A 20,158-nucleotide genomic window follows, 5' to 3' on the forward strand; every position below is an offset into this window, starting at 1 on the left:
ACTGCAGATACAAAGATGCCAGCACTCATCAGGTTTGCCAAGACAAATAGATTACTAAACGAGCATTTGTCATAAATACAGAGATTATTCATCAACATAGTCATCAAAGGTACTAAGAAATGAGCATGTGATCTCGCTGCCGTGCGAGATACTCATTGAAGTTACTAAGATTAGTCTACTCTCATCGTAAATACTAAGATCAGGTTACCCATGAGAGAAACTGATATAAAATACTCAGAATCAAAAGGAATACCCATATAAACAGTACGATATGTGAGCGCCTGGACGCTCGGTTGGAATACTAAGATATCGGTGACTGATGGTGTGATGTGTTTTAAATGCATAGACACAAGGAGTCATTCTGCGACAAACTCCATTACTAAGATAACACTGAAACTGTAAACAGAACAAACGCAGTTCTCTTTCACATGACATCTTCATTGTGCTTTTGAATCACCCTCAAGGGCGACTGCAGCCTATTGTGTTTAAAATAGGTAAAGATGTCGAAACCCTCATCTCACGTGGTCTGATATGAACTCACAGCTTAAGTAGATCATTGTTACTAAGAACTTGAAATGCAGTGAGGTAAACTAGAACTATTGGTAAGAGTATTTTTTAGCACCCTGAGCACTCTCTGACCATATTATGGAAGCCTGATTTTGCCTCTAAATTAAAAAAGGTAAATTGTAAAGGTAATTGCGACTTTTTATCTCACAATTCTGACTTTTTTTTCGCAACTGCGAGTTATAAAGTCAGAATTGTGTGATATAAATTTGCAATTGCGAGTTATGAAGTCAAAATTGCGAGTTATAATGTCAGAATTGTGAGATATAAACTCGCAGTTCTGCCTTTTGTTCTTGGAATTGCGAGTTTATATCTCGCGATTCTGACTTTATAACTCACAATTCTGAGAAAGAAAAAGTCATAATTGTGAGATATAAACTTGCTATTGCGAGAAAAAATGTAGAATTGCGAGTTTATATCTCACAGTTCTGACTTTGTTTCTCAGAACTGTGAGTTTTAAAGTCAGAATTGCAAGATATGAACTCACAATTCTTCAAAAAAAAAAAAAAAAAAAACAAAAAAAATAAAACTCAGAATTGTGAAATAAAAAGTCACAATTACCTTGTTTTGTTTTTTATTCAGTGGCGGAAACGGGCTTCCATACCATATGGTGTTTGGGTTTCACTAACATTTTTCCAAATTTACTGGGATGCAAAATTAATTAATTAATCTATTTTTAACCAGGTGAAATAAAAATAATGTTACAGACTGCCAAAGTGCATCATGGTTCAACAGATTATAAAGTACAATATTTAAAGGATTGTAGTATACTTAAGATTACAATAAGTGCTTTGATGCCTTTCATTAAGCATTATTACTCACTGCGATCAGAATTAAAGCCCCTTTGAAAATGAGTCAAAAACTCTTCGCAATAAATCACTAAAATGTTACTGCTACTGGTGTTCTTAAAATTTGAGGTTTAAATTTCCTGAACTGGAAGATACACTGATTAATGTGAATTGTCATCCCATGTCTATGACTTGTTTATTTGCAAACTGTCTGCATTGTTTTAGCACCCAGAACACTAAAGGAATTAACTAAAATTTGTAAAACATGTAATACATAAATCAGTTCATGATGCAAAAACAGCCACAAAATTAGTGCTGAATGCAATTTCCTCAATGCAGTTCCTGATCATGAGTGTTAGATGCGTGGTTAAACTGAATTACAGGTGCTTATAGCGAGGGATTTTTTGTTGAAAGGTTCTGAGTAAATGTTTAGTGAATTCACCCGTCAATTTTTCTTTTTTGGCAGATTCTAGTTATTCAGTTTTTGAGGCTTAAACAGTTCACATACTGTACATACAAACAATCTACACACAGTTTAAAGTCTACTGTTTGACAATGAATACTGTACATCTGTAGCAGAATCTTCGAAGTCCAAAAAATATTTTAGCAATATCCTTCCCAGAATAATGACAAAGTAGGCGAAAATAAATTACATGAGAAGAAAAAACATCAAAAATCTGTAAATTGTTAGACAAAAGTTCTACATTTTGCTGAACAGTTCATTATTAGCTCATCCAACTCTTCAATCAATGAAGGTTTGTTGAAACCTGCCAACTGACAATGCCACTTACTGGTTGGAATGGGTAATTTCAGCAGATGGCTATATAAATGTTGGCGGCTGAATGAACGCAACACAAGGACTAAACTATGGGGCTTGCATGCTCAAAAGAGTTGAATCAAAGATGTCTGTTTACATTGAAAAAAATATTCGATAAAACTGATAAAAGCTATTGAATGTATTTGATTAAGAATTATGTCCTTTCTTTACTATTGTGGTTTTACTGACTGGCACCTTGAAGTGTGTATGTATAAATGTCTATTGACACAGAGTGACATGCTGGTATATTAAAGTAGGTATATTAATAAAGATTATTTCAACTTTTGTTCTATTACTATTTTATATCAGACTGTTAAGAAATTAAATATGCAGACAAATAGTCTATTTGTGTCACATAAATATGAAGCCCTATGCTCATTATTATTATTTTTTTTGTTGTTGATTATTTGAACCCTGTTAATGGATTCAGTGAAAAACTTTGCTCAGTTGAGTAAAAGTTTTAATGTAAGTATGCCATAACGTGCAGCATGTGCAGATGCATTCTGCTGTTGCAGAGACATTGGGAGCGTGTGATGTTTTGTTTTTTAACCTATAGAGAATATAAGAACATGTTCTTGCAGCGTTTTGGCATATTCCCATAGGACGGCATCCACAGACCTAGTAGAGGAATGTTGTGGGAAGGTTACCGGAAGATTTCCACAGTGTTTGCATGAATGCAGCTGTGGGAGTTGCTCAAGTTGAGTTTGCATAGCAATAGGAGAGTTTGGTTGCTGCAGTGTTTTGGGGAATGTTTGGATAACCTCTGCTGCAAACCTAAGGGAGCCCTAGTTTTACACTTTCTCTGTTGAGTTTAAAATTAATTGGTTGCATAGCACAAGGGGAGGCTCTAGTTTACTTGCAGTGCCAAAAGTGCTAACGCTATTGGAGAGCTGGGAAAACATATGTCAAGATGCTGAGAGGTCACAAATGTGTGAGCATTTGGGGAGCATTTATTTAATGTTGTTATATCATTAGGGAAGCACTTGTGAAATCTGAGAGATCTGTTAGGTGAGAATTTATGGGTGGTTGGAGGAAACATCCTCCAGCTAACAGTGTGAAAAATAAGTTATTTTCTAGGGGCGCGTGTTCGGAGAAGATGAAAATGTTCTGCAGTCTTTGTCTTCCTCGAGTTTGCACCATTTGTCTGGTAATGACTTATTGCACTGTTCTCAATCATTAGCATGCATTCATTGAATGTGATTGTAATACTTGTCTGAGATGTAATTAATTTTCCTAATACTGAGGATTATTATAATTGTATGGTTTCCAACAAATGAGGTATTGTTTTTTTGTTTTGTTTTTTTGCAGAGGGTGGTATCTAAAGTGAGACATAAAAATTTTATTTTCAAAACAAGTGGATGCGATTTAAAACCTTTTTGCAGCATTCTGTCTTTGATATCTGTGAACAATTGAATGTATTGTGGGTAAGTTATATTGTGTTTGCTTTGGGCTGATCATCATTATTGTTGTTGCCAGGTGACTGTTTGTTGCTGCGCTCGGTCCCGCCCTTTGACGTCTCCTGCAGGAAGAGGCGTGGCTTACAAAGTGACAGAAGTATTCTTCGATATTCTCTGCGGAAGTTCTGATTGAGCAGTCCGTACACTACGGCGTTCAGGCAGGAGTTAAAATATGCCATGAAATAACTCACCACAAACAGCCAATCAGGGACCAAGGGCGCTACGCGGGGCGGGTCCACCGCTACAGCCAAGCCAATCAGATTCAGCGGCGCCCAGCAGACAGCGAACAGCACAAAGACTACGAACATGGTCAAGAAGTGACGCAGCTCACTCGGACGGAGGCGTGGCCTGACGTCGGTTTTGACCCGCCTCCTCACGCGGAGCACCAGCACCCAAATCCTCAGATAGCAGAATGTAACTACCGCGATAGGAAGCAGGAAGTGCACTGTCACCACGGCGATGGTGTAGCCCGCACTTGTCGTCTGACTAAAGGTGCATGAGTAAACGCGAGGGTCGTACGTTAACGACCCCAGCGCCAGGTTCGGAAGAATGGCGATGGCGGTGAGCACCCAGACTAACGTAAGCAGCACCAGGGTTCCGGCACGGCCGTAGATTTTCTCGTAGGTGTTGGCCTGGCAGATGAAACAGTAGCGGTTGATGGCGATGGCGGTGATGTTGAAGATGGAGCCGATGACGCTCGCTCCCATCAGGAAGCCGCTGACCTTACACTCCATCTCCCCCGGCAACCAGCCCGCATGCAGCATGGCATGCAAGACCAGAGGGTAGGGATAGCAAACCACCAGGAGATCGGCGAAAGCCAGGCTCACTACAAACGCATTACCTAAAACACACACACAGACAGAATTCAAATACAAGGCCTCAGTTATGACATTAAAGTTAATTGTTTTATTACATTCAGATCATGATGACAGAATTATTAAAACTCAAAATTATTAAGTTGGAAACTTGATTTTTCTTTTGCACCAACTGATCGACCATTGCATTATATAAAAAAATTATTACAAATTATTAATGATGACAATAGTAAGATGTAATCAGGAAACTACACTACTTCAGGGGCGGATCTACCAGGGCAACTGCCACCCAAGAAAAAGCTTTGCCAGCCCAGAATTATCACAGAATAAAATATAAATGTAAGCAGTGTTTCATATGCTACTTTTCAGCAGAGACGATGACAGCATACCACAAAATAATAAACTATAAACTGTGCATGATGGTTGCATGTGCACGCAGCGCTTACATTAACAAATGACTCTTATGAACTGTTTTTTTGGGAGTCAGAAACACAAAGCATGGCCCAGGTCACTAACAAATTGTTTTTACATTTGTTTGTGAAAATTACTGCTTCTTGGCTAACTGGAAGTCTTTTGAGAAACCTAATCCCGTCTGGATATGTCTGAGATTCATCCTGTAATTGTTTGGTGATCCGATTCTCTGACTACCTGCTCCACTTTCATCATGGATATAGGTATTTTTTGCCATCTGACGAAACAATAACATGAAATCAATAACTAGATGCAGATCACAGAATCTAATAGCAGCAGAGTTAAGAATCTAATCGTATTGCAGTTTTTTACAGTAAAATGTAGCACATGTTGTACACCCTCAAACGTGTGATTGCCAACTTTTATTTTTAACCATTTTTTTATGTGTACTGCACTTTTGCAGAACTGAGAAATGACCGCCTAGAGATATATTCTTGTGCCAGGAGATCAAGAAACTGCTATAGTATTGTATAATGTGATGCCATTTGGCCAAATGTGCAGGGGATGCTGAATTTATTTTTGTTTATTTTTTACTGAACTGTCTTGTGGTGCATACCAAGTTCATATACAATTCTTTTTGGTATTTGAACTTTTCTAGTAAATTTCATCTACTGCAAGATTAGTAAAATCTAATCCAAAAGTTCATAGCTGTATAAACCTGTATCTGTAATTTAATTTATGTTGTATATTGTAATAGATACTGGGCTGCAAAATAATTTTTTGTTACAGTGTTTTTGATTTCACAAGTGTTCACTGGGTCCTCTGTGTATTTGAATTGTGTGTAAGCATTTAAGAAAAACTGTAATAACTAGATTGAAAAGTTTGAAAGACAGATTTATGTTGGCTTTTCTTAAAGTCTTTTTTTACGTAAATATTTTTATGCTCTAGGGGTAAGCTAAAGTTTTGCTAGTTGGTTGCTAGGATATACTGGGTGGTTGCTAGGCTCTTGCTAAGCAGTTGCTGGGGCGTTGCTAGAGTATATGGTTGATAGTTTGTTCTGGGTGATTACAGATATTCCCACCTCTGTTCATAACAGAAAATCAAACATTGTTTTCAAAACTGATCCAGTTTCAGTGCTTTGATATCATTGTATTCCTTTCTAATGTTAGGGGGAAAAAATTGCTCTTAAACTTGCACTAAAATGTGATTTATACCATCCAAGTAGCCTATGTAATATTAACAGAACAATTTGTATTCTTTAATGATACAAGCTCAGAAACATTTACTGTTGAAGTTTTTTATATTGTGTATTGTCTTGGTCCCATGATGGATTTTGAAATGTTGTTATTTTTATTTTTTTCATTTTAAACAATATAGATGATTACTTCATGGTAATGCAATAGGCTATTTGTGAACACAATTGTGTATGTCAGACCATAAATGCCCCAAAACTATGCACGGGTGATTGCTTTGGTGTTGCCACCCCTCACAGACCCCTTTGCCATCCTAAAAATTATTTTCTAGATTCGCCCCCGTACTGTTCAAAGGTTTGGGAACGGTACATTTTTTTCACCTCTCTTATGCTTACTAGGACTGCATCTATTTGACCAAAAATACAGTAAAAACATATTTTATATGTAAAATATGATGACATAAAAAAAGGTTTAACAACAAAACTATTTATTCCTGTGATGCAAAGCTAAATTTTCAGCATCATTACTCCAGTCTTTAGTGTCAAACGATCCTTCAGAAATCATTATAATATGCTGATTTGCTGTTTAAGGAACATTTCTCATTATTATTATCAGTGATGAAAACAGTTGAGCTACTTTATACCTTTGTGGAAACTGATCTCCCCCCCCCCAATTCTTTGATGATTAAAAAATTCAAAAACATTTGTAACAATTTAAAATAAAAAAAATTGTAACAATGTAAATGTCTTCACTGTCACATTTGACCCAATTAATATATCCTTGCTGAATAAAAATAAAAATCTTCCCGACACCAACTGTATTATTGCTGTACACATATTACCACTTTAAATTTAATTTCATTATTTAAAAAGTATATTATTATATTTTTAGTTTGTTAGTACTTTGTTATTACTAACTTTGTTGTTTCTCAAATATTTTGTAAGAACACATAATGGTGAATAATGTACAAGCATTTTCCTGTTTCATGTTTTCAAAATGTAAAGCAGCATAGCCAATCAGAAATGAATGAATGAATGAATGAATAAATAAACCAACACTGATGTTTAAGACATAACTGTGTGGAGCAAGATTTTAAACCAATGAGAGGCAACTATCGGTGGGACTACTCAGTGTCAGAACAGCGGTTTCATACAGAAATGATATGCCTGACACTTTATCGCATTACGTTAGATAAGGACGCTGTTTTTATTTTTTTTTTTGAGCAACAAATTTAAATTTCTCTATTTTGTGTAGTACAAGTGAAAAACAGACTCCAACCAAAACGCAAGAGGTTCTTCAGATTTATACATTTTCCATGAAATCATGACACTGGTAATTTATTTGCCACTAGAAAAGGAAATTAATGTATTTTTATACACGTTTACAAATGTTCATAGAGTAGAAAACACAAACACCAGAAAGGAAACTTGATAACAGAACCTGAACTGTAGTCTACATATTGTGTGTCTGGAAGTGTTTGTGTGTGTGTATAATGTGCAGGACTGGCTCAGGTGCTGTTGTATTTTGACTGTGAGGTTCACACAAAGTTCAGATCCATTAGATTAAGTGCGGTGTCTGTGACAGAGTTCTCCTCTACAGTGCTTGTTTGTGCATGTTTGCTTGGTTTACCAGTCAGTCTCTTGTATGCATGTGTTGTGTGCTGGTTTGCTGGGAGTTGAGCTGTTCTCCTCAGATCAGGTTGTATTAGCATTTTTACCACAGATGAAGTTCATATGGAGTTCAACGCAGTACTGTACACACACTTGTGCTCCTAAACCAATGCATTACAGAACTCAAATAGGTTTTGAAATGGATACATGCATTTAGTGAATATCGATCGAATGCATCTGGGAAAAAGAGTCCATATAGAAAGTGATCATTTTAGGTTAATAATCTATATCATACCTCATCCACATGACTGATGCTCCATTCACACTGATTTTACTGCTAGAGGTCAGCAGGTCACTAGTAGCCATTCCTCTTACTCTAATACATTGGTATAGATATTGCAGTGATGCGTTATATAATGAACCAGATGAATGACTATCAATGCATGAATCAAACATGCTTAGAATGGCGCTTTCTGACACTCTTTAAATTCCATTGATGCTAGTTTGTCTAAATGTAAACTGTTGCATCACAGGACACGCCCACAATGCATTGCATGATCACTGTTTCTTATGTCTCCAGAAATTGAATGATTTGGCGTCACTGCAAATTGCTGTCAACTTTCACAGCTGCCCATTTCCTCTTATCTCACTCTCCCTCTTCTTCTCCATTTTGTCTTTCTCATTTGGATCCGTCAATGTCTGCTATCTTTCTCTCGCTCTGCGTCAATATCTCTCACCGTATCTGATTTTTAATCCATTTCTTTTCCTCTCACTTATTACAACTCAATTTCACCTTCCCTCACTTTCGTCCTTTCTCACAAAAAGATTAAGAGGCAAGAGGAAGAAAGCAGTTGGATTTTAAATGTTTTAATTGAAACGTCGAAAGGCTTTCTGAGAGAGAAATTTGGTCTACACTCTTGGTCCGAAACTGGGCCAGAATGTATGCGTTTGAACCTGAAAACAGAGTTTAGTGCAACAGAGATGCCTGGCTTTAGAAGAGCACCATACACACACACACACACACACACACACACATGCGCTCATTACATCTGAGATTCTGCCGTATGCTGATGTGAGGAAGAGGGTATGAGGAATAAGTGTTCAGGAGATGAATAGTATGCCAGATACACAGATGCTTCCTGCAGGATTCTGGGCTTTGACATTTGGAACAACATTTAATTTTGTTTGTGAAATAAATGAAGGAACTGCTAGGAACTGCTGCCTTCACACTCAAAAAAAAAAAAAAAAAAAAAAAATTGACCCCTTCTCTTAAATGATTGTACCACTTACCTATTACATCAGATGTTGTTAACCAAAACTACTGTATTAAGAATGTTTCAGGGAATGCATAAACTGTTTATCTTCAATGCAAAATCATTTTTGATAAAAACGTATGCCGAATGCATGAATGAAACGTACAGTAAAATGCTTTCCATGATTTGACAAACAAAAAATATCTTGTGCCTGGTCTATTGTGTTTCACTACTTCAGAAACATCCCCAGTAAAGGATGCTAATAGGGATCAAAAGTGAAGACAAGGAGAGAAAATAAAGTTTTAAAGCACTCCACAAAACATAGAGAGAAATGCAAGTGTAATGGTAAGAGAAGCGAGAGATTCCAAGTGTATTCCAGTGGAAAAATTCATGGGGTTTTGTTTAAATTAAATTGGGTGACCAGACCTGCACTGTCTGTGGTGTGTTTTACATTGCAAGAGCAGAACAAAATGAAATAACCCAGGACACAGCTAAAGCTTTTACAGCAGAAATTCCTATGATATCAATGTCACAAGCTTTACAATATTTTACCATAATCCATCTCTTGTGCATGTAAGCACATAAAAGTATTCAAAATGTATCATTTACAGTAACTTACAATTTGCAAAGGATTGGAAAAAGTGAAAAAGTCTTCAGATTCATTTATACATGTGAAAAATAGGCTGAGAATTGTAACCTAGCTCATATGAAGACAGTAATCATGTCTTTTTTTTTTTTTTTTTTGCTGATTAAGGCCTAATACAAGATTTCTTCACCTTGTCGAAAGCAAAAATCTATAAAAAAGCACATCATATTTTGTGAAAGTGTGACATGCTGGAGGTAAACAGGCTCATTTTTTGGATTCAGCACCCCAAAATTGGTAAGAAACAAGAATTGGATTTCATTCAGCAAGTATGATGCAGGCCAGTGTTAGTTTTCTAAAAATCTCTGTTTCACAGAAGAAAAGAAAGTCATATACAACAGGGATGAACTGAGGGTAAGTAATCGATGAGAGATTTTTCATTTTTGGGTGGAGTATTCTTTTATCTATTCAAGTCGCAGAAACTTTTACAAGCTATAAAACTCTAAATGTCAAACAGCGAACATGGAAAATGGGTTAAATGGAGTAAAGAATGTACTGTATTCAAATGTTAACATTACAATTGCATTTTATGGTCCAAAGGTCTTGAAGGTACAGTCAACTAATTAAAAGCACAACTGATGCACAAGAGTGAGACAAGCCCCTTTTTTAAACAGGTCGCCTAAATGTACTGTATAATATTAAATCTAGAATCCCAGTATCATGGTCTGGCTCACCAATAGCCCAAATGTCAAACTACACCAATGGGTCTCATTAATGCTTCAACTGTTTCTACTAGGCACCACTGAGATTAAAAATGAGATTTTTCTCCTGAGAAAACGTCCATCTCATCTTGTTTCAGAAAAGGGCTCAACAATGTCTCAAACTGTGGTCAGATTTGCCAAGTAACAGCTAATTTCTTTTCCCATCATGCAGAAAATTTTAAGATGAAGGTGATATTTAAATGAGACACACATGAGAACTCCATTAGGTCTTTTGAGCTACCTCTGAGCATTAAAAGTTTCCTCCGGGTGTCTCTGTTATACACATAAGCACACAAAGGCTTTAATTAAAAACAGCATAACAGAGAATGCTCACACACACACACATCCATTAATGACGGCGACGGAGGGTAGTGCTTAGTCAACATGAATGTTAATTAAATCTCTAATGACCCCAAACTAACGAGGACTTCACTAACACGATCACTATTTCATAGGGTAAAAATACACATGAAGGGTTCTACCATGATAGCATCTCTTTTTTGCCTACCTAACTGAGTGTGTGTGTGTGCATAAGATAAATGAACACGGGTCTAAAGTGCTTCCCATTGTAGCAGCTCCGCAGGCAATGTCCTCGGGGACTTTGTAATCTCACTTGGTACCAATAACCCTGCATCTGAGGAAATTTTAGTGGGTGTGTGTATAAAGGAGCGGCTTTGTTGGATGATCAAACGGCTTTGTATAAAATAGCCACACACACATTCACGTATAAAATGCTAAATTTTTCTTAGTCAGCTACAGATCGCGTTTCACTGCATGTCGCTGACGCGGCCGGTCTCCGTTGACACTGATGCTGTTTTTGACTGACCTCTGCAGCCTATGTTCCATTCCAAACTTTTACACTTCGACCTCTACGTTTTTCAGACACACCAATCACTTTTACAGCTCTTAAACTCTGACCTCTTGCTTTTTCACCGAAATGACAAAGAGCCACCTCTCACTGCAGATTTTACAAGATTGCTAGATTGTGTGCAAGTGTGCACAGCAAAAAGTGACAAGAGGCTGTGACACACCAATTCGACTGTCAGCCGGTAGAAAATGCCAGGCCGTCGTTGAGCATCTGTCAGCTCAGTTTTAGGGTGTGTTCTGTGCCGTCGGCACTAGTTGGACCGTGTTGGTGGCATTTTTGGCCAATTGAGCGTGTTGAATCGGCGTCATGCAGTCGGTGAGACAGATTTCTTTGATTGGCTATTCAGCTTAGCAAACCAGTGCTTGAGAAGAGAAGTGAAAGTGATGAAAGGGAGCAAACGACAAAGTCAAGAGAACACACAAAAACAGTTGTTTTGATGTTACATAATTTCATCTGCACATTCCAATACGTGTATATTTTCATAATGACAAGGCTGTCTGGAATGAAGACAGTGATTAACATGACTAATATTAAAAATGGTCAGCAAGTTTAACGGTTTGTATATCCACACTTCTAGTTTCAGTTTCACTTTTTGAATGATGAATTTAGACTATTATCACCTTATGACATAGATATGTATTTCCTCTCAACCGTACATGGGAGTTGGCCATTGACTGTATGCTTTTTGCACTGTTTTAGCACAGTTGCAACACCCGGGGGTTTTCCTGGATTGAAAATATTTTGGCAGCCGCCAAAATGAATCTTTGTCCCGCCAAAGCTTTATTTTATAATTTAATGTGATTACTGGGTGATGTAGAGGACTGCTGTACTTGTGATGGCAGTATGCAGTGCATGTTGATGACTGCGGAGAGAACACCTTTCAAGTTACACTGTTTTATTACCTCATTACTTTGATCAAACGTCTCACTTCACCTTCTTTGCCTTTGTATGAGATGCCCTTCTTAAAAAAAGACATATTACTATGATCTTACATGGGTTTGCTTTTCAAATGAATCAATAAACATAAATCACATTCTCGCAACAGGGGAATAAGGGCTAGTTAGCTTAACATAGTATCAAAACACAACTTTCTTTGCTCCAAAATGAACTAACATCAGTCTAGTGTTTAAAATAACCTCCTTCTGCGGTCCAATATATGACTAATTATCATAGAATGAGATTATGATTTTATAGAATTCTATACTGTGATACAAGTAATATTGATTAGCACTGCGTTATATATATAGTGTATTCCTAGGAAAATATGCGAGATGGCTTGAGCACAGATGAACCATTGATATTGATGCAATCATGTTTATCATTCAAAACATCTTTATCATTATTTTATTCAGCTACAGATAGTCTCAGCCTCAGACGTCTCTGATGCATATGGCACACAAAAATGGAAACACTTCAGGAGTTTCAAAGTCATCATCTGATTGGCTGAATTCTAAAGAATTTCTGGGAGACGTTGTGTGTGTAGTGCTTTTTAACATTTGCCTGGAAACAATAATGCCATGACGCCAAACCCCCTCATGGAAGAACAAGCTGTCGTTTTTACAACTGTGATGAAGAGCACTTATCAGGATCAACTAAGCCCTGGATTTTCAAAAGTATGTGAAATATGTGAAGTTCACGAAATAGACTTTTTAAAATACGTCCAAGAGTTTTATCCACCGGTTATTGTTATTGTGGGGACATTTCCACAGCCCTAAACATGATGCGGCACAAAACGAAACATGATAGGTTGCTTTACCCGTCACTCATATGGCTTCTTGGCCTTTCAAAGCAAGGTTTCCAGACTTTCTGCTGTCAGTCTGAAGGTCTGGCTATGCGAGACTTAGCTACAGATATCTGGGTGTCTTTGTCCATATTAGGGCTTTCCTGGAGAAGAGTTTATCACTGCATCCCAAATCACATACTATTCATCCCCAATAGTATTTGAAATTAGAATTAGTGTGTCCCAAATCATAGCATGTTGAAATAAGTAACTCAAAGGAACCCAGATGGTTCACTATTTCCGGTACAAATTTGAAGAGCAGATCGATGCACACTCTCATGGCTAATATTGCCCACAACACATTGCATGCTGGATGAGGATTCGATTAGAACTACAAACATGCATAATAAGAGCTTAAAAACTACAAACATGGTGGATATGTGAGACTGATGGACAAGTAGAGAATGGAGTGTGAGTGATTATTAATCAATATCTAAACTGATAAAAAAAAAAAAATATTAATGTTAACTGCATTATATTTCATCTGCAGCAACATTGTGAACTTTTATAAAGATATGTATGGTCATTTAACTTTTAAATGCATCATTATGCAAACACATGAGCAGAGTTCTCAGCAAGATAGACCCATGGCTGGCAGATCAACGAGCCTCTACCTGCCTCTAGAATCTTTAGGATGATTTTAACTGTGACAAGATGATTGACATGGCAGTTCAAATGGTGACAAGATGCTCATAACAGAGCGTCTGTTAAAGACGTAATTATGACAGTGTAGTATGTCCCAAAGCTTGCATACTATGCTGCTACACACTCAAAAATATGTATTTTTCTTTACAAAAAGAGTACATACTTTTAGGGCATATGTAGGCAAATTGGAACACAGCATATGACTTCTATGAATCTCACTGTTAGACTTTCTGTTTAACGGCACCCTCTGGCTTCCAGGATGAATGAAACAGACCTTACATGAGAGTTTGTAATGTGCCATAATGCCACATTTTTTGTAAAAATTGAAAAAATAATAGGCCTACTCTTCTCTTTTAAGTAAATGTTTTCTCCGACTGAGCACACTTTTGGACAACAACCCCTGAGAGACGCTGTTTAGTAAAGGACTCTGATGCAAAGAGCACAGGAGTTTTTCTCAGCGAATGCATAAGATGCTCATATTTCATATTAAATGCATGGATTCAGTTTTTGGATTTTGCATCCCTCCTGAGAAAAATTAAGAAATTACTGTCACTATAAGATATTTAAAACAAAAAAGAGGGTTGCCGATGTCTCACTGCATGTTAACTGGATATGACAAACTGTTTCTTTGCATTTATTTTGGATTTACTGTCAGTATTGGGCACACATTGCACAAGGGTACTGTGTGTATGGATGACTGTGTTCGTCAGCCACCCCCAAAGACCATTTTTGACCCTGGAAAAACCCTGAACACAGTCAGCTTTTGTCATAGCTATTTCTTTGTTGTTGTTTGGTGTGTCACGCAAAAGCTTCTGTTAAGCAAACAGAGAAGTCCTAACAATTGTTCAAAGAAAAGACTAGCGGAATGATTTTTGACAAGTGTTGTACAGTAATTGTGTATCGACAATTTATTTATTTTTTTTCAAAATATCTTCTTTTGTGTTCATCTGAAGAAAAAAGGTTTCCATTTAAAACCATCCCTGTAATGCTTCACTCCTCAAAGTTCAATGCATCGGGAAACATAGTCATCAATCATCTGAAAAGCCTTTATTGCTCTACAGAGATATGACCCTCAATTTTACGAGAAAAAATGTCTTAAACACATCACTTTCTTATACTCTAGGGAATTACACAGCTGCAAGGGCATGATGGAATGCAGCCGGACAGAAGTATGGGTGTGGTTTAGTCATTTCATTTGCATACAGTTTCGCCAGACCCAATAGGATTTCATTCAGTCCGGCACTGCACAGCAAATTGAACCTTTAGGAAAAACTAAACACATCTGATGTTTTCATCAATACTACCTGCTCCTGCAGTTCAACTGGACACAGCACAAAGCCGAGCATGTAGAAGAACAAAAAGCACAAAAAGGAACTCCAATACTTGTGTTTCCTTAATCATCACAGGTCAAAGTCAAGGATGCGATCAAGGGTGACAGACAGGCAACATTTATAACATGCCTTTTGAGTATCTACTGTATATAGAGCGCCAGCAAGCTCATCACTCAATGCTAATGAGACACTGAATGTCACCTTGTGGTACACAAATACACATCTATCCATGGTCGGACTTACCATTGGGCTTGACTGGGCTGCAGCCCATGGGCCTCGCCTTGTAGGGTGCCCCACCTTTGCCCTTTTATGTTTGTTTGACATAGAAAAAGGACACATATTGATCACATCTGCAATGATTGGTTAGTTATCACATGGCAATCTGAACAGCTCCATTAAGCCTTTAACCTGAACAGCACACATATAGAAAGATAATGATAAATTCATGAAATGTTCACGCCTCATTTCATTTCAGATGATGATTCTATATTATATTAATATTCCACTAAATTATACAATTAAAAATAGCAATTTAATAAGTTTCTGTTTTTATAACATGTGCCTATGATAGGACTTAGCCTATCACACAAACAAGATTCCTGTTTTTTTTTCTCCAAATATCTGCACCATCCAAATGTACAATAAACTACAACTTACTAAACTTACTGAACTGACAGACACAAAATTCCGTTTTGCACCGTCAGAAAGAAAATATAACAAACGGCAGAACCGCTGCGTCTCCGAAAAACACGGTGTTTTGTTCTTCAGCGTTACACGGACCAGCAAATGATTCAATCAGGCTATAAGTGCAGTCATTTGCGAAGTTAAATGAATCAGCATTTTAAACGAATCAGTTGATTCGACTCACTCATTAAGACAGTCACTTGCTTTCACCTACTGGTGGTTGTTTCATATTTTCAAATTTCATATTTTTTTTTTTTTGCAGTCATTAAATATATTTCTTAAATGTTATATTTAAACTTTACATAATTTATGTAAAATCCATCTATGGATTTTGTTGATAGTAATTCCATTTGATTGTTAATAGCCAACATGTCATTTTATTTGATTTGAATTATATATATATATATATATATATATATATATATATATATATATATATATATATATATATATATATATATATATATATATATATATATATATATATATTAATACTAATACATCTCTGGCTTTTTTTGGTCAATGTTATTTCAGAATTTTGATCTCTCAACTGAGAGAACACATCTTGCTTATTGTATTGTAATGAAAATTTTATATCACATCTTAACTTTGACTATAAGCTAGACATGTTCCATATTAATTTTACTATATATGAACCTCAAAGTATATTTACATTTTTTGTGTATTTTGTGTTGCTCCATAATGATGTTCTAGTTGAGGGCATTTGTAGTCTATAGGGCCCAAACATAACCTCAAGCCCAGGGGCCCCCAGCCCCCTAAGTCCTGCCCTGCCACAACCAAACACATGCAAAAGCCCATAACGTGAGGTCAAGGACCAAATCTAACCGTCTCAATAAACACCAGAGCCACAGACACAACTTTAAGAGCTTTGAAAGCACGATAGAGATGAAGAATAAGAGTGAAAGGGAGTGTTTAGAGGGGAATGACAGCAACATTTCTGTCATTTCGGTCTCTCTCTTTATCCTTTTGTAGACAACATGTTTTATTTGAAAGCTGGAGTGCAGGGCCGTGCTGGTAAATGGGTACATTGCCGTGGTTACCGTAGCTTTGTTAAGACAGTGATGGGATGATGCCACCTGCACATTTCAAGATAAGAAAATGTCAAAAATCTCCAAAGACACAATGACATGCATAGAAAAGCTCTCTCTTCTCTTGCTGCTTGCTCTCGCTTTGTCTGTTCTCACTCACACACACTCCATATTACTACTACAGAACACAGTGGACGTATCAAACTCTGACCTAATAACACAGCGCTGTCGAATGGCTTGACAGACTGCCTGTTTGGAGATATTGCAGTTCAAATCTGTGTTTACCTACTCTCTCTTTCTCATCGTCTTTTCTTCTGTTCCTATTGGCAGGTTTTTCTGTGCTCTGGTAAGCAATAAAAAGCTGAAATCTTAAAAATTGCATTTTAAAACCCCATCGGTCCTTAAGACATCACAGCGGAAAAGAACTCTGATCCTGAGGTCAGATCATGCAAATTATGAAAAGAACATAAGAATATTTTAAAACAACTCTGGTAATTTCACTATCCTGTTATTCTTTCTGACATTCTTTTTTTCTTTCTATTTTAGTTTCTTACATTGTTCTTTGCTTATCCATTCATTTTCTCTCACATCTCATTTTGCGATTTTTTTTATTTTTTTAAATACACAATAGTACTAGATTTTTTTTTCTTTCAGAGTAGGAACATGTTTTCAGAAGTTTTGCATGCCTGTGTTTTGTCTCTAACACTTCACAATATAAAGACATCACGTCTATTTGAAACTGGAAAGCACTGCCAGATAATAATGAAAAAAATGCAAATGAAGATCCATAATTTGAAACCATATGGTACTTCATATTAATGAATGAGGGACTCCAATAAAATGCTTTTTCTGAGTGGAATTAACTGGAATTGCTTTGCATTTTCTCTCACACTTACTCACTCCAACACAGCCAGCACATAAGTGATAGATGCTGGTGGTAAATCTGAGCTATTGCTGTTTCAGACATGCAGTTCACACCCCGGCACTCATTCTCCGGTACACACATATGTGTGTGTGAATTATTGATTCACGCCAAAGGATTTCGGTTTATCTCTGAATTTTAAAATTAAGTATCCAAACAAACATTTGTCATCTTCACAAGCACACCGCCACTCTCTGGCTCACATTCGCATGGTCTTCAAACGTCCGTTAAAGTATCACTGTCAGACAGCCTTGAGTGCACAGTGTTATTCTCAGGCTCTGACCGTCTTTGATATCTGTGTGTTACGTAACGCCAAACCCTCTCGTGTCCATGAATCATATTGTTTCAGGTTTCGCTTTAAATTAATGAATGAACAAACTAAACAATGAATGAATTAATGAGGAATGAATGACAAACAAATGAATGAATACACAAATGTGGAAAAATAATTTCCACATTTTCATGCATAATATGTCTTAAAAGAGTTAAGCTTGTACTTAGCTAAATTAATCATTGGGCACATGGAAAAGACTAATCATCAGGTTAATCTAAGCTATTTCATTAATTGACATTTAAAACTAAAAGATAAAAATATTTAAATACCAGACAATGTATTTGTATAAGTTTAAGAAACGATGATAAAGACAAATTATGTTAAATAGAATCCTATTTAAAGACACTGAAATTATTTCAGTAATCAAATGCTGAGCCTCAAATGCTGTATGATTGCAGAACAGATGATGGACATCCATCTCATAATGATTTTAGACAAATTCCCATCTTTTTGTATGAGATTTGTATCGTCATTCATGCTCAGGCTATATTGTGCACGTGAATGGCTGGTAACCGTGTGAATGAAGCACTTTATTCTTGAATTTCTCCGTGTGGCACGAGAACACACGACAGATGATGACAGTATTAATGACCCTCCTCTGAAACTGCAAATGAGTCATACGAGTATTATCCTAATAACTCCTTGTCATGAGCCAGTGAATGATTGTCATCCACTCTTAAGGGCCGTTCACAAAGGACGCGTTCTTGCGTTCTTTTTTCTTAATCGTTTTTTGCACTGTAGTGTAACTTTGGAATGCGTTTGCGCCATTCCGTTGCCTCGCGTTCAGCTGTTTTGAATGCAAGAACGGGTCATGTGCGAACATCCCCTCATCTCTCCGTTAATGAATGTGGACTGAACGCGCGCGCTCGCTCACTCACTCACTCACCCGCGTTTCTCAGTTTTCTATTTCTGAGCACCGAGATGATCACCAGCACGTTACCGAGCACATCCACCACGCTCGTGAAGATCAGCACACCGGCCAGCACCATGACGACCCATGCTGGCCGCGCGCCTGCTCCGCTACCCCAAGCGCGACCCTGCGCGACTTCCGTCCGGTTCCTGATGAGGGAGACATTCTCGGGCATGTCGAATGAACTTCACCTTCTCTCACAAAAACACGCTCGGTATCTTTCTCACGAAGCCTCTGTCATCTTCACCTTCGTCAACAATTAAAAATTTCCACATTCTCAACAAGCCTTGGGAAGCTCGGTGACGCGTTTTGTTTTCTCATGCATGTGCCACATGAAACAAATTTTCCACCCGGTTCTTCTTCGAATATGTTCAACTTGACAGTGCTCTTTCTCTCTCCTCGCGCGCGCTTTTAAAACTCACTCACGGTGAGAGCGCGGCGACGCACCTCGAGCTTCTCTGAGCATCTCGCCTCAGTCGCGTGCGCTCCGGTATTTCCCATTGATGATGACTGAGGGATCACGCTGGCGTGGGTTCACCCCCTTCCTCCTCCTCATCCAGTTCTTCCTGCTCTTGTCGTTCAGCTTATTTACAGTGACGCTTGAGCTGAGGTAAACTGAGACGCTTCCAAAAAAGCTGTCAAACGTGGGACGCGTCAGCTCGCCGGTATGTCCAGTCAGTCAAACTTTATTTATTTATTAATTCACTCGGTGGCGACGGAATCCGATGCTTGAGATCGGATGATGTGCTCCTGTTTCGGTTGAATTCCCGCCTTTTAGGAGTGCTAAACCTTTAAGTGCAATATGTGACACCGGTGTGTGTCGTTAAAACGCTTCTTTTTATGTTTACTACGAGGGTCTTCGCGTTTACTGCCGTTAAATGAAAGAATCCAACTTAGAATTTCTGAGCGGTAATTCCGGTCATTTTTCCGCCTCAAAGCGAGTCCCTCAGCTCCGCTCCCGCCGGCTGCACGCGAGCGGAGTTTCCGGTGCAGTTCTCGGACAAGTCCAGTTAAACGACAGCTGGAGACCCGCTCCGGTCTCTCGCGCTCTCCTCGTTGATGTCCAAATAATGGGTAAGCGCGCGCCACCGCTGTTTACAGCAGCCCCGTTCACACGCTCTGGGAGCCTCCGCGTGCGTCTGAACTTGGACTGAGAGCGCGCAGGTGCACGTGAGGGCGTCCTGTCACAAATAACGGGTTTGAATTAAAAGGCCTTGCAGCGTTTTCTCACTGATTGCATGGTACCGAGCGATAGGATAACTACTTAAAGTCAGCTTCCACAACCATCACCAATTTATTTATTTAAATAAATTATATCAAATAAAACAACCTGTAGTAAAATTAATAAATAGGAGATAAATAATTATAAATAAATAATAAATA

The 20,158-nt window shown here is 37.8% G+C and overlaps 1 protein-coding gene across 1 annotated transcript; it reads right to left on the reverse strand.

The window, feature by feature from the left end:
- Positions 1-1,131: 1,131 nt before the first annotated feature.
- On the reverse strand, positions 1,132-19,945 carry mtnr1ba (melatonin receptor type 1Ba). The gene is made up of 2 exons (XM_019091899.2): positions 18,752-19,945; positions 1,132-4,467 (listed from the first exon to the last, which is right to left on the reverse strand). Exons 1-2 carry the CDS (start codon positions 18,948-18,950, stop codon positions 3,599-3,601), a joined length of 1,068 nt encoding a protein of 355 aa, XP_018947444.1. The 5' UTR covers positions 18,951-19,945; the 3' UTR covers positions 1,132-3,598.
- Between the last annotated feature and the right edge of the window lie 213 nt (positions 19,946-20,158).

The sequence above is a fragment of the Cyprinus carpio genome, chromosome B15, assembly GCF_018340385.1.
Source record: "Cyprinus carpio isolate SPL01 chromosome B15, ASM1834038v1, whole genome shotgun sequence".
Taxonomy (NCBI): domain Eukaryota; kingdom Metazoa; phylum Chordata; class Actinopteri; order Cypriniformes; family Cyprinidae; genus Cyprinus; species Cyprinus carpio.

Coding starts and splice junctions, on each gene's coding strand:
- mtnr1ba (XM_019091899.2), bottom strand. CDS start 18,950: ATGCCCGAGAATGTCTCCCTCATCAGGAACCGGACGGAAGTCGCGCAG. Junction 4,468..18,751: donor TAGAAAACTGAGAAACGCGG/GTGAGTGAGTGA, acceptor TGTGTGTTTTAG/GTAATGCGTTTGTAGTGAGC.